Genomic DNA, 16520 nt, shown 5'->3' on the forward strand with positions numbered 1-16520 from the left:
AAATGTTATAATGAAAAGGCTTAAGAACACCACAAAATATATGAAAAACAATTTAAGAAAATATGAAATTCTAAATTATTTCATTAGAGAGTTTTGATTACTTTTACTATTATTACTGTGCTATTTAAACTTACTCTTAGTCCCTGCAATCCTGATGGTCCTGGCCGTCCAGGAATCCCCTATTTAAAAAAAAAAAAAAAAAAAAAGATAAGAATGTAATTAAGCTCAATTTTGCTAAATGTTTTGATGAGTAGTTTATAAATACAGGAACTTTTTTGAAATCTATAAGCAATATTAAGCCTAACATTACCTGACAGGAATGATTGTTGACAGGTTTCACACAAGACTTTCAGAGACCAAACATTTTTAATTAAAAAATATTCATAGTTTCATAGTGGTTAATTAAAAACAGGAGTTTCCACAATTTCATTTTATGAAGAACAAAAATAAAAAAAAAAAATAAAAAAGCACAGTATAGAGGAATTTTGCAATATCAAAATATTTGAAAACTGCTGCTTTAGAACAGTTAAAACCAAATATCAGAATTTTTTTTATTTTTTTAAGGTAGCAGTTTAAGCAGTTTATTACTAAAGGAGAGATCCCCTTGAAATACCTAGACATATGAAGGGGAAAATACATAAGCACCTGGACTAACATCAAAAACATATCAGAATTTACAATCCAGATTAATACAAATACACTTAATCAAAAGCTGGATTACTTATCAAACGTTATTATTAAGAGAACTGATTAATTATCAAGAGTTACTTATGCAATGGTATATACACTATATGACCAAAAGTATTTGTACACACACACACACACATGCACAATTTTTATTTCAAAAATATAATATATAGTGTGGCCATTTTGTCTGCATGATATCATCAATCCACTTGGCCATACTTTTTACCAACTTCCAAGGAAGGTGCCAGCCAGAATTGGCCTCTATTCCTCTTGCAAGGTAGTTTTCAAAGGAGGTTTGTAAGAAGGCTATTTTAGCTGCGGCCTAAACTGGCATTTTAGATAAAGTTATGCTTATATATTAACATCTGGGCACCTGCATATCTGCAAATAACCTTTATTTACAGGAAAACTAAAAATGTAATAACAACAAAAAAGGACAATATAAATGCATAACTAATAGTCTCCCCGAACCCTTAGGGTATCCTCAGTAATACTGGAAAAAACCCTTGCACCATCTTTATTCAAATGAATACAGTCTACAAAATAAATTCCTTCCACCTATAAGTGCAGGCCATGCTGATAAAAATTTTCCTACAGCCTTGCAGATTCCCTATGTCTAGTGTTAATCCACAAGGCTTTCAGCATATAATCCCTCCTATTGTATCTGAGCAGAATTCCGACACATGCACATTTTGACCTAACTAGTGGAATTTTTTCCGCATGGTCTTATATTTATCAAACAAATGATCAGGTCATGTTTGTTTAATATCATTAATGGTATTAATGATATTATGACATTAATATTAATATCATTAGTATCATTAATATTATCATTAGTTATCATGTGTGATATCATTAATATCATGTGTGATATCATCAGAACCAGGATGTTATCCCGGAGCAACGGCTGATGATGTTACCAACAGTTTGTCAGATTTTAAGGGAGTGCAAAGAGAGAATTATTACTTATTAATATACACATGAGTAATAATTCTCTCTTTGCACTCCCTTAAAATCTGACAAACTGTTGGTAACATCATCAGCCGTTGCTCCGAGATAACATCCTGGTTCTGGTCTACCTGTCTTTATTACATAATATATTACCAATTTCCCTGACAACAGGATCTCCCAATAAAATTAAATATAAGAAATTTAAGGTTGGTATCTGCAGGACCGGAAGTTCATTCTAAGTTTAATTCAGCAAAAAAGATGGTGGCTGAATTTTGTTTGTCCAAAGATTTCTCTGGATATAAGAGTTTATTCTGCAAAGTAAAATTTGCTGATACTCTGCAAATTCATAAATGGTCTCCCCTTCCTGGTATGGATACTTGGATGCCCTATATTTTTATATTTAATGTAAGTAATGTAAATTCTGAGTTTTATTTTGTTCCTCCTTGTGAATTGCTAATTTGTCAAATACTGAATGAAATCAAGAAATATTCAGGATGGTTATTAACAGGTTTACCAAATCAATATGCTCTAGCCCATTGTGAAATTCGTAATTTTTCTTTAAAGGTTGTTAGTTTCATCATAGCAAATGGTTCTTAATGTAGGATTTTTCTCAGAACTGGTTAATTTTTAAAGTTACTGCAATTCCCAAAAGAGCAAGAAATTTGGAGATAATGGATTTTAAATCAATCTCATTGAGTCTTTGTTATTGAGAATTTCTGATTTTAGAAAAATTAATTCTTCCTTCTATTTCTCAATAAGTGATTGGAAACCTCTCATTACAGGTATAAATGTAGATCCATAGTTAGTGTCTAATGTGGTGCTCTTAAAGCTTTTTATGCTAACACACTGTATGTATCAAAAATAATTCAACAACTCACTAAGAATTTTGTAATTATTTGAAACTTTTGTTCCTTATATTTAAGGATGCAAAGGTATGCAATCTGCTTGTTTTTTTTTTTTTTTTTTGGACAAAATTATGTAAAAAGTGAGAGAGGGAAGATGTATTAAATATATCCAAAGTTCACCAGCTGTTAAGTATGAAGCATGATAAGAAATAAATGCCATAATTTTAATGCATTAATCAAATTAGGATATGCAGGGAAAGGAAAAGAGTGAAAACAATCCTGATATGATGCTAAAATGTGGCAAATCCCTTTGTGACACCCACTTTGGAAACCCCCAGTCTAAGATTTATAAATCTTAGGAAAAAGTTACTTTTTTTAATTTTTTTTTTTTTTGATATATGTGCTGCATTTGATTCTGCTCAGATTAAGTAATTATTGAGTCTTTTAAATATTATAATAGTTGACCAATGGGGCTTGCTAGTCCTTTTAGTATTATTGATATTAACTACTCATAAATTAGCCATTTCTAATTCTTAATAATGATGGACATTATTCATTGCATTTCTGTTGGTTTCTCAAGGTAGTGCTGTATTATTTGCAACTTTTTTTTTTTTTTTTGGTGGGTAATTCTAATTTTTCTGCATATGCTGATGATAACTTGCATTATTTGTCTGTGTTTGTTGATAGGCATTCTGCAAATTTTTCTAGGCTTACAGAACTTTAAAATGCAAATGGGTGCATCATTTCTTATTTAGATATGTTTGGTCTTAAAATTAGACCAATGAAAGTTAAATATATAAATTTTACCCTTTTATGTAGTCCTATCCTGGTTTTGATATCTATAGATGGTGTTATTATAAAGAGATCTGAGTTGGTTAAATACTTAAAGTGTATTTTTGATTCCATGTTATTTTGGGAACATACAGCTCCTGCTAAGAAGTCTTCATTTAGTGCAAAATGGAAATATAAAAGTTGATCTTATTCATATGGAAATATAAAAGTTGATCTTTTTCATATGGAAATATTTTATTCTATGCATCAGATCAGTTGTGATCTATGCTTCTACCATCTGGTTATTTGTTAGCTCCTCTTCCATTCAACCTATTTTGAGCTGAATATTGGTTTTTGAAAGCTTTGAATCACAAAATTGGCAACTCTGACATATCCAAAAGAAGTGACAACTGCAGAATCTTGACTTAATTGATTTTAGGATTATTACTTGGTTATTTGGTGACCTAAAAAAAGACCATAAACATTTTAACTGGAAGAGAATATAGTTTAGTATCTCATTACACCTTAGTCTTGAGAAAACCACAAAAATTAGCTTTGTACTAATCCCATATTTTGGCCTCCATTTTGTAGAGTGAAAAAGCATAATCAGTACTTTATTAATGCAACTTTTCAGTTAATAAACATGAAACTGATTTGATTTGTAGGATTGTAATTTGGAATATTAGGATTATATCAAGCCATTAATGTTTGTTAACAAAATGGAATATTTTTATTGATGTTTGTAAGCTCTCTAGTAACATGAACAATGCATAATCACAAACATGTATTATATGTGATTTTATTTATTTTGACAAGAAATGACTTTATATATATATACACTGAATGAGCCAAAACATTATGACCAGCAAATTGTTATGTAAATTGAAGCAACTGCAGATGAACTACACGCATGCATGGGTCGGCACACGGTATGAAAAACACCTGTTATTGAGCTCCATTAATCAGTGTTACTCTTGTTCTTCAGATGGGAAAGGCAGTGGACTTAAGTGAGTTTGACAAAGGCCAAATTGTAATGGCCAGATGACTGGGTCAGAGCATACCTGAAACGGCATGGCTGGTGGGGTGCTCACAGTCAGCTGTGGTTAGTACCTACCAAAAGTGGTCAAAGGAGGGGAAACCCTTGAACCACCAGCAAGGTGTTGGACAACCACGGCTCATCGATGCTTGAGGTGAACGAAGGTTCTCCCAGATGGTACATGGCAACAGAAGGACAATTGTGGTGCAACTCGGCTGTAATTGGAATGCTGGTGATGGGAGTAATGTGCCACAACACACAGTACATTGAACCATCTGAAAATGGGACTGCATAGCTGCAAGCCACTCCAAGGGCACATGCTAACCACGGTTCACTGATGACAGCACCTACAATGGGCAGGCAAGCATCGAAACTGGACCTTGAGTGATTGGAAGAAGGTCGTCTGGTCCGATTAATCACGTTTCCTGTTGCACCATGTGGACGGCTGGGTACATGTGCATCATTTACCTGGGGAAGTGATGCCACCTGGATGCACCGTGGGATGAAAACAAGCCGGTGGAAGCGGTGTCGTGCTTTGAGCAATGTTCTGCTGGGACACCCTGGATCCAGTCATCCACGTGCCAGGCACTCTGACATCTACCACCTACCTAAGCATCATTGCTGACCAGGTACACCCTTTCATGGCAACATGATCTCCTCTGGCAGTGCCATGTTTCAGTAGGATAATGTGCCATGCCACACTGCCCAGATTGTTCGAGACTAGTTCACAGAATATGAGGAAGACTTCCAGATATTGTCCTGGCCTCCAAATTCCACAGACATTAATCTCATGGAGCATCTGTGGTTTGTGTTGGAACAGCAACTCCGATCTGTGGTGTCTCAATCACGGACCTTAAAGGATCTGCTGGTTATGTGTTAGTACCAGATACCACAAGACACATTTAGAAATCTTGTAGTGTCCATGCCTCGCCGGGTATGAGCTGTTTTGGCTGTACGTGGAGGACCAACATCATATTAGGTAGGTGGTCATAATGTTTTGACTCGTTGGTGTAAAATATAAGGGCCCTTACATGTAGATTTTAACTGACCAATGTTTGAAATTGTTCACTGATTCTGAAACCATATGCATATAAAAACAGCACCCCATTGTGATATTCCTTCTGTACTAGATATAACGGTCAAAACTTTCTGTTGTATTTAAAGCCAATGGTGGCTTTAAATACAACAGAAAATATATGGTCTACATTTTAATGAATAAAGCTTTCATTAAATATGGATTAATCTAATATTTTTATATGGCAAGTTTCGGCTTTTCAAAAAAAAAATTAAGGAAAAATAAAACAGTTAAATCTTTACCTGAGCACCCTTAGAGCCCTGTGAACCATGAGGTCCACGATCTCCTTGTGAACCCTTCATACCTATAGGGCCATCTGGACCTGGTAAACCTCTGGGACCTGGAGCACCCTAAAATGTATGGCATAAAATACTTCTTGAGTATCTCAAACATACAGCTTCACAACTTTGATTTCAATATATATTTCCTAAAATTACAGTACAGTCAAAGCTTATTGCTTTACATCTGTCTAATTCAAAATTTTATCTTCTATAACAATTTCCTCTATGGACTATATTACACTCTTTAGATCTATTATATAATAATCTTTGGTTATGCCTCCAAATATCATAAAAACATAGTAAAAAGAAAATAAAAAACTGGGTGTGCAGTGCAATCTTGAGCCAGTCTGGTGCAATATAAGCAATGGAAAAACAAAAATGGGAGTAGGAATGTGTTACAGGCCTAATTACTGTGATGAGTAAAACAAACAACTGTAACTAGATGGGCCAGTAAATCAGACTGTCATATAATGATGGATTTTAACTTTCCAGACTGTTCAGTGTTAACTGATCACACAATAATAAGGATTTTGTGGATTTACTGGATGATTGTTTAGTACAATAAGAGCAGCAACTCTTATTGTACTAAGAATCTGCAGATAAAAGAACCACTAGTTCAGGTGGCAGTGATCACATTTTACTGATGTGGGATTTAACAAAATGCAACTATTCTTGAGAATAAAGGAAAGGGACTTTGATTTTGTAAGCGTGAATACAATTGTCTTAGTTTTTAAATTATTTTCAGAGGACCAATTGCAAATTCTAAATGGGAAGTATTTGAGAAGTGTTGTACAAGGTACAACACTTCTCAATGGAAGTATTGTACAAGGTACCAAGTACAACACTTCTCACATGGGAAGTATTGTACAAGGTACCAAGATTTTCATACCAGCTAAGAAAGGCTGTTCAAAATTTAGACCTAAATGGATGAGAGATGAACTGACAAGAATCACAGCAAAAAAGAAAATGCATAGGATGCAAAAAAATTATCAGGCAATACTTATGTTAGTTATAAACTAGTCTGCAACTGAGTCACAAAGGAGGTTAGGCAAGCTAAGGCAGACTATGAGAAGCTCTGTCAAAGAGCACAAAGAAAAGAATGAAAGACTTCTTTATTTATATAAGCACTAGAAGGAAGGAGATGAATTAGACTGGTCGACAAGATATTGGTCATATAAATAGTAACAGTAAATATAAACAGTAAATATAAAGTAATATATAAATAGTAAATATAAACTGCTGATGATCCTGCTCAGGTTGCTGATGAACTGAATAGGTATTTTGCACCTTCGTTAAAAGATAAGGAATTTTTAGGGGTAGAGATGCGAGAAGGTTATCTAATCCTAATAGACAGCTACATGATTTTGTGATAATTCAGAAAAAAGAGAAAGAGAAATTTATTAAAGCTGAACTTAAAAAAAAAAAAAAAAAAAAAAAAAATGAATTGGAAAGTAATTATTCAGTTATATTAAGGGAGGCAGCAAAGAAGGTAAAAAAAAAAAAAAAAAGGTAAGCAAACCTTTAAGCCATAATTATGAGAAGAACTTTGGATTTAGAGAAGTTGTTGGGGACCGGAGAATTTATCTCTAATTCACAAAGGGAAATCAAAACCAAAGAGTGGTATGAGTAATTACAGGCCAGTTAGCTTGGCTTTTGTTCCAGGGAAAATAATGAAGTTTCTGGTTAAAGAAGCAATACAGGAATGCAGTTGTACTGCATTCCTGTATTTGTTATGGTGAAATTTTATCTCACCAATCTTATTGGATACTGCAGTAATAAAGAAACTGGATACAAAATATAATTTTGACATAAACAAAATACTTGTTCCATAGAAAAAAATACTGCTGTCCAAATTGGAGGAATGTGGGATTAAGGGCAAGTTACTGCTTTGGATAAAGGGATGGAGTGGGGGGGGGAGGGGGAGAGAGAGAGAGAGATAGAGAGAGAGAGCGATGCTATTAATGAGCACTGGTCTTCTTGGACAAGCATTATTAGTGCAGTTCCCCAGAGTTCAGTGCTAGGCCTATTGTTGTTTTCTATATTTACTAATTATATTGATGAATTAATAGCATCAGGCTTAATGTCTAAGTTAGATGATAATAGGGTAGGTTGGTATGGTGATTAATGCCAGTAATCAGGGTATCCTACTGCAACAGGATCTAGAAAAACCAAGCAGATGGGCTTAGAATTGACAAATTAGCATTAGCAAAGACACATGATGCAAGAAAGCAAGCTTATATAGCATCAGCCAAAAACAAAAAACAAAAAAAAAAAAAAACACCCTTATTTCACCCACCCACTTGCTCGCTCCAAATGTTTATAAATTCTGCCTTGAATCTATTGAAGCTATCAACTTCTACAACGACAGATGGAAGTTAGTTCCAGCAATCAACCATCCTCTGGCTAAAGACAAAGTACATCTATACAAAGTACATCTTCCGCACATCTATCCTACAACCGCCTTTCCTCAATTTGAATTTATACCCTCTCAGGTGATTATTCTGAGCAAGAGGAAGAATCCCATCAGCATTGAGCAAACCATTCAAGGCTTTATAAACCTCAATCAGATCACCTCACAGGTGCCTGGTCTCCAGACACTGTAATTTGCAAAACTTAAGCCTTTCTTCGTAAGAGCAACCCTTTGTTCCATTCACTAATCTTGTTGCCCTTCTCTGTATTTTTCCTAACAGCTCTACATCCTTCTTAAAATGAGGCCTCCAGAATTGTATACAGTACTCAAGGTGTGGCCTGACCACTGCCTTATACAAGGGGATAATCACATACTTATCCCTGCTTGAAAAATTCCTGTATATCATTGACAAGACACCAAGAGCAACTCTTTCAGACCGTCTGCACTGCTCTGTAAACTTCATATCTGCCTACAGAATTACCCCCAGGTCCTTTTCATTCTCTATCACTGTCAGTGTGGTACCACAGAGTTGATACATTACTCTGGGATTACTGCTTCCCGTATGTAGTACTTTACATTTATCAATGTTAAACTTCATTTGCCACCTCTCAGCCCACCTGCTCAACTTTTCTAGATCCTGTTGCAGCAGTGTACTGTCATTAACAACCCTACCGACCTTTGTACCGTCTGCAAACTTGGACATTAAGCCTGATACGCCATCATCAATATCATTTATAAATACAGAAAACAACAATGGACCCAACACTGAACCCAGAGGGACTACACTAATAACATTAGTCCACGAAGAGCAGTGTCCATTGATTACCACTCTCTGTCTTCTCCCACTCAACCATCCCTTTATCCATAACAGCAATTTGCCTCCAATGCCACACTGCTCCAATTTGTGCAGCAGTTTTCCATGTGCAACAGTATCAAAGGCTTTTCTAAGATCCAAATATATGATATCAAAGTTATTCTTTGCATCCAGTTTATTTGTGACTACATCACAGTATCCAATCAAATTGGTCAGACAAGACTTCCCCTTAACAAACCCATGCTGTGTTCGAGCTATAACTGAAGTCTTCTCAAGATGACCTTGCAATGCTTCTTTAACCAGTACCTCCATTAATTTCCATGGAACAGAAGTTAAACTAACAGGTCTGTAATTACCTGTGTCTTCCTTTGATCCTCCTTTGTGGATTGGGGTCGCATTTGCACATACATCTCCAGTCCATGGGTACCTCCCTTGAGTGCAGGGAAGCTCTCATAATTATGGCTAAGGGTTTGCTTATTTACTTTGCCACCTCCTTTAGTATAATTGGATAGATTCCACCCACTCCAGGTGCCTTTCTTGTGTTTATCTTCAACAATTTCTCTTCCACTTTACTCTCAGTTATTACAAGATTATCTAGCTTACTGCCAGAGTTGAACACACCCCTGGCATTCCCCTCCATGAATAACTCCTCACGTGTGAATGTCGATGCAAAATATTCATTCAGTTTGTTAGCTACCTGAGCAGGACCATCAACAGTCGAACCATAGATATCAAGTGGACCAATCTGATTCATCCCCTTCCTTCTAGAGTTTATATAAGTAAAGAACACTTTGCCTACACAATTACCCCCATGTTTTTCTTTGCATCCTTTGCCAAAGATTTCTCGTAATCTGCCTTCGCATGCCTAACTCCTTTGTAACTTGGTTACAGACCAGCTTATATCTATCATAGGCTTCTGTGTCACATGTTAATTCATATGTATCCTATGCATTTTGCTTCTCTGTCACATATCTAATTAGTTCATCTGACACCCATTTAGGCCTAAATCTTGAACAATATTTCTTTGTTGGTATGAAAAGCCTAGGGCTTCCAAGATTAATTCTTTGACTACTTTCCATTTTGAATTTACTGTTGGTAACATCATCAGTTGGTACCACCATATAGAATTTAAATATTGTCTCAGACCACGGTAGTCACTTTTACGAAAGCAAAAACTCTTCCCTTTACCCTTGATGGTAGTTACCTCTTTGAGTAAATCCCTCTTCAGCACACTGTGTTCACTGTCACCTAGTGGTTCCTTTATCTGCAGATTCTTGATGCATGAATAATCACTATTGATAATCAGATCAAGAGTATTACTCCCTCTAGTTGCCTCTCAAACATGCTGCTGTAGAAAACAAACATCCAATAAATCCACAAAAGCCTTGCTAATGTGTGAGTGACCAACCCACAAATCCCAGTCAATATCTGGGAAATTAAAATCCCCCATTATAAGACACTATAATTTACCGGCACACTCTATGTCTCTGCACAATTGCTCATTATACTCATCATACTCAAACATAGGTAAAAAAAAAGTTTCTGCACTTGTAAATATGAAAACTATATGTTTTGTGCTGTGGACATCCCCTTCCAAATCTGACTTGCAAATGGTGGGTGGTGTCCCTGATGGTGCCTATTCTCATCCCTGACTAAGGTCATACTTGCTGACACTGGAGGCAGCCAGTCTATCCCCAGTTTGGGTTTAACTGCCTGATAAACTGGACACTGTGAGCCAGCAGGCAATCAATCCTACATAGTGCACTCTGTCCCCTCTATTCCTATGGATTATTCCCTCTCCTCCCCTCTCTCCCTTCTAACCCAAAACCTTTTTCTTGGTGCACCATACCACCACACTTTTGTACTGTTTTTATCGTTCTCCCTCTAGAGGGTGAACTCCTTCCACAGAGCCGCCCCTTCTGTCCCCTACTCTTCTAATTCCCTGTGGAAGTCTCCATACTATTAATTTTTTCTACCACTTTTACCTTCAACTATCGTCCACATTTACACTGTCATCCCTGTCCTTCCCAACAAAAACTTCACTTTGGGGGGTGGGGGGATTTTACATAAATTTTTATGTAAAATTTTACATCTTAATTTAGTTTAACATCGTTATTCATCATCATTGTCGTCGTCATCCCTTTTCAATCCACTGCAGGATGAAGGCCACTTCAGTAACTTTCCAGTTCCCTCTGTTTTGTGCAATGACCATCCATTTACTACCCACAAACTCATGAATTTCATCTGTCCATCTCTGTCATTGTCTTCCAAGTTTTCTTCTAGCTTCTCTTGGGGACCATTCTGTTATTTTCTTAGTCCATCTGTCATCATGTCTTCAAGCTGTGTCTCCTGCCCAAGACCATTTTAGTTCTTTAGTTTTGATAGGAATATCCTTTACTTGAGTTTGCTGCCTAATCCATGTGTTTCTCTTCTTATCTAACAGTCTGATTCCCAATATTATTATTATTATCCATGTGGTGCAAGGAAGCCTGAGGCTTATGCTGCAACAGCCAAAAAGAAAAAAAATTCTGAATGAGAGAGAGAGAGAGAGAGAGAGAATGATGATATCCAGGTCAGGACCCTGGGTGAGCCCCTGGGGTTATAATTCGTTCCATTCTTCACTGTGTAGTTCTTAGCTTCTCTTCCATTCTTTTGGAGAGAGCACAAGTTTCACTTCCAAAAGTCATGGTGGGGAGTATACATTGGTTCATTATTTTACATTTCAGACAAATTGGGATATTGCTCCTCAGTATGTGACTATATTTCCTGACTGCTATCCATCCAAAATTTATTTTTCTCTTAACTTCCAGCCATTTATCATTATTACAGCTAATGACTGGTCCCAGAAGTACATGACTCCAACTTTTCAATTACTGCTCCTTCAATTATTATATTCCTTTTTGTGGCATACTTGTTCATCATTACTTTTGTTTTAGCCATATTCATCTTTAGTCCAAAATCCTTACTAACTCTGCATAACTGATTAAGATTTTCCTCTAATTCTTTGGGATCGTGGCTTATGACCACAATGTCACCTGCATATCGTAAATGGTTTAAGTATTCTCCATTCACACTGACTCCTTTCTGCAACCAGTCTAATCTTCTGAAAGCTTCCTCAAGGGCAGCAGTAAACAACTTCTGAGATATTATCTCCTTGTTGAACTCCTTTCTCAATTTTAAATTTGCTACTGTCTTTGCCTAGTCTAATAAAGGAGGTGGCGTTCTCATATATTTTCTTCAAAATCATAATGGATAATCATAATATATGGAGTATCTATGCCTTGTCTTTCCAGTGCCTGAAACATTGCCTTATGCTGTATGGAGTCACATGCCTTTTCATAATCCACAAATGCCAGGAATAATGGTGTTTTATATTCATTTGCTTTCTCCATTAACTGTGATATTACGTGAAGTTGATCCATAGTTGAGAATCCTGTCCTAAAGTCAGCTTGCTCTTTCGGTTGATTCTCATCAAGTATTCTTTCTAATCTGTTAGTAATGACCCTTGTGAACAATTTGTAAATGAGCGATAACAAGCTAATTGGTCTATAATTTCCAATTTCTGATATATCTCCTTTCTTATGCAGCAAAACTATGATTGCATTATTCCACTCCTTTTTTAATGCATTTTGTGAAGAGTCTTGCCAGTTTTTGTGTCATGTCTCTTCCTCCCAATTTTAACAACTCTACAATAACTTCATCTTCCCCTGGGGCTTTTGGATTCATCATTTTCTTTAATGCATGTTCTATCTCATCAGGAACGATATCAGGTATGTTGTATGTGTTAATAATTTGTGATCCATCTTCCCCACTGCTTGTATCGTTCCCTCGCTCCTTGTATAATTCTCTGTAGTAGTCTTCTGCTATTTGAATTATGCCTTTTCTGCTATTTATAAGTACACCATCGCTATTCTTCAGTTTCAGTATCATTTGTCTTTCTGTATTACTGCTCATGGCTACTGATTTATTGTTTTCCCTTAATGCTTGTTCTACTTTTCTTGTGTTAAATCTTCTTATGTCCTCTCTGTGTCTCTTTCTAATGACTTTGCATAACTCAATATACTCAATTTTGTCCTTGTCAGTGTTTATCTTGCTCTTCATTTGTTGTCTTCGATTCATCATGACAAGTATTTCTTGATTAATTTTTTCTTCTTTGAATTTATTTTTACCTATAGGTTTCTTGGGCTTTATCACTTTCAGAAAGTTGTATTATTCCTTGTCGATATCTTGGTCCTGAACAGTCTGCAGAAGCTGAAATTTGTTCTTAATTTTTTAGTACATACTGCTTTTTCCCCCTCTTCTGTCATCTCAAAGACCTTCATAGTATTTACTGATCACTTCCAACATTTACCTACAATTCTTATTATTCTCATTTCCACATGGTAATCATTCAATTCTGCTTTAACATAACCAGAATCACTTCTTCCACCATGAGAAAATTTATTCCGATGATTGAAATCTGCTGCCCACGGTGACCTATGAAATGTTGATTCAGCCTTTTGATAACGATTTTGACATTAATCCTGCTTGTGACATACGGCAGCAATGTAAATTTTTTTTTTTCACACAGGAGCAGTCCCAAACCTTATGAACAGGTGCATCAGTTCTAGAAGTTCTTTTAATGTCAACATGCCTCAGAAATTGGACTCATGGTTAGAAAGTTACATAACCATGCTTTCCGAAGAAGAGTACAGTTATGCAAAAATTATTGATAGGTGCAAGTCTAAAAATTTTAGTGTATCGTAGTTTGGTATCTATAAGGATTTTAATGGCAAATGAACACTCTGCGAAGCTGCTGTAAGTGCATGGAAAACACCGAAGAAACTGCAGCCTGCTCCAAGTTGAAAGAGTGAGGTAGTATGAAAAGTACAGTTGCTCGTTGTTGGTGAAAATCCAAAAACCCAGTCAACCATCTGTCGCATAATCGATGAAAATTTGACTGGAGGAGTAGCACAAGGCCCGCGTACACCACCTTGGAGCAAGGCACATTGCAGAGCGGTGGGACAATGCTCAAAAACCGTACAAAAAATATCTGGCAGCTAAAAGGTGGAAATTTGTAGCAACATTGGATGAAGTGTGGGTATACCTCTCCGATTTCAACAAAATTTGGGTAATTTGTTACCCAAATTTTGGGTAATTGTCCATAGGGGAACAAGGCTTTTCCAACATGGACCCGTCAATGCAAGAAAAGTTTTGGCTGAGGTTTTATGGTTGTAGTTGGTTTTTGTTATAACACAAATTTGAGTTGCATAGAGTCACTAAATGCATGAAAATCCACTCAGTGTATTACCAGACTGAAGTTCTACAGCCGTTGTTTGAATGTGAAATACCCATGTTGTACGGTTCTGGCACTGAAAAGGTCTGTGAGCACCAGAATAAGGCGCCCAGCCACACGTCACGTTCCATCCGTGTTTTTTTGCGGAGAATGGCAGCGGTGACAGGTATTTGTTCGATCCCATTTCAAGATATACCAGTTAAATCACCTGATGCTGAACCCATGGATTTTTGTGCATTCGGTCTTTTGAAAAGAGCTCTCGGAAACCACCGCCCCAGAACTGTTGAAGGTTTGTGGACAGTCTGCCAGCAGGAATGGGACAAGATCGACTTAGCAGTTTTGCAGCGCGCTTTACTTCAATGTAAATTGTGATGCTGTGCGATAGTCCACAAGCAGGGAAAACAAACAGAACACAACCGCTGGCAGCAGCATGGAATTTCATAGTTTTAAAGGACTGTTGAAATCGTTATCAAATGGCTGAATCAACCCTCCATATATGAGATCCAATCATCTGTTATTCACTAAGATTTTATATTAGTGTCCGTGGTTTTTGTTTTTCCCTTGAGGGATAACAGATGTTCATTCATTTTACTCAATCTCTTTAGCATCCTATGTACCATGTTTAGATCTCTCTTTAGCTGTCCAGCTGTCAAACTTTGCAGTCTACACCATCTAAGCTGTTGTTCATAAGTAAATCACTTTGAACTCATCATCTGGAGTACTATTCTGTGATACTATTCCTCATACAAAGGAATAGTATCACAGAAAGGCAACCTTCTATGAACCCTCTCCAGAAGTTCTATGGTTTTTTTTTTTTTTTAAGGTGAAGTCTCCAGATCTGAATACAATATCACCTTGTAAAGGGGATAATGATATCCTTCTCCCTCTTAGCAAATGCCTCATAAATCGCAGACAGGACACCATGTGCCTTCTTATTCCCCTGCTCACTGCACAGAAAATTTCACACCAGATTGAATCATAATGCCTAAGTCTTTTTCATCATGAACTACTTTTAGCTGTTCTCTCTCTCCCTAGCTTATACATGAAACTCCCCCAACAGATATCCCAGAGTCACATATAACCAATATAAGTCATATGTAACTCTGTGATATCTGGTCCCCAAATGCATAACTTTACATTTTGAGCATTAAATTTTAGTTGACATTTTGTGAACCACCTATATACACAACTGATACAAGTATTTTTGAAGCAACATAGCCTAGCCTGAATTTTTAACCACACTTCCCTCCTTCAAACCATCAGCAAACTTTGACATCTTACCTTAGATATCCTCACCAACATCATTTATGAAAATTAAAAATAGAGAGTGAACTCACTTATTATACTGGTTCACCCTGAAGACTGACCATTTATAACAACCCTCTGTATCCTATCTTTTAGCCAAATTGGGATCCAGCATAGGATCTTACCAGTAATTCCAACTTTTTCCATCTTATATAAAAACCTTCCATGAGGAATAGTATCAAAAGCTTTACTAAAGTCTAGATATATGTCAAAATTACTCCCAACTGTTTAATGACTACATCACAGTAATTTACCAGATTGGTCAGGCATAATCTCCCCTTAATGAAGGAACCCATGAACCCTTAATGAACCCATGTTGGGATCTATGAAAGATACCATTCTTGTTGAGATGGTGTTCAATCACATCCTTAACCACAGACTCTATGATCTACCCTACAGTTATGTACATTCTCTTTAGCACAACCTTTGTGGATTGGGAAGACATTAGCACTTCTCCAGTCCAAGGGAATCTTCCCAGAGATTAATAACGGTCTCATTAGCATTCCCAACTATTTAAACACTGCGCTGGAGCCTTATTCTCTTTAAATCTCAGTATCTTTTCTAACAAATGCTTTACTGAGATTATTACATCAATTATTTTACAGCAGACTTGGGAGTTAATATTTACAATAGTAAACAATTTAAAAGGGGGTTGCTATGAAGTTAACAGTTCATAGCAACCCCATTTTTAATGTCCCAGCACATTATAACAACCATGTGGTAGGTCCTGGCTGATTTCTCATAAACCTAATGCTATTTTATATTAATATAATGACCTTAAAGGATGAACTAAAATTTCAGACCTAAAAATTTCCACCACTATCATGTGTTTTACTTTTTTATAACAATATTCACATATCTAAATGAAAGAATGCTAATTTATTGATGCTAATAATGAGTTTTCAAGCTGCCTATGAAAAATCGCTCACTGGCATGATAAAATTAAATTTAACTAGAACTTCATTTTATTATACAGTGTGTATAGATTGTCTGTTTATTGATGTTTATTGAAGTGGGTAGCTTTGTCAATCGCAGACAAAATTAAGCTTTTACAAGCTTTATATAATGGT

General features: G+C 36.3%; 1 protein-coding gene across 1 annotated transcript in view; it reads right to left on the reverse strand.

Annotated features, from left to right (window-relative positions):
- LOC150090808 (uncharacterized) overlaps nucleotides 1-16520 on the reverse strand; it is a 791939-nt gene that overhangs the window by 368476 nt on the left and 406943 nt on the right. Inside the window, exons 23-24 of the mRNA XM_090372970.1 lie at nucleotides 5608-5715; nucleotides 135-179 (exon numbers count right to left, since the gene is read on the reverse strand). Of these exons, the coding sequence (XP_090229096.1) occupies nucleotides 135-179; nucleotides 5608-5715 (153 nt within the window). The remainder of the gene's footprint in view (nucleotides 1-134; nucleotides 180-5607; nucleotides 5716-16520) is intronic.

Source organism: Mastigoproctus giganteus, chromosome 1 (genome assembly GCF_048544385.1).
Source record: "Mastigoproctus giganteus isolate SK-2022 chromosome 1, ASM4854438v1, whole genome shotgun sequence".
In the NCBI taxonomy this organism is placed as follows: Eukaryota; Metazoa; Arthropoda; class Arachnida; order Uropygi; family Thelyphonidae; genus Mastigoproctus; species Mastigoproctus giganteus.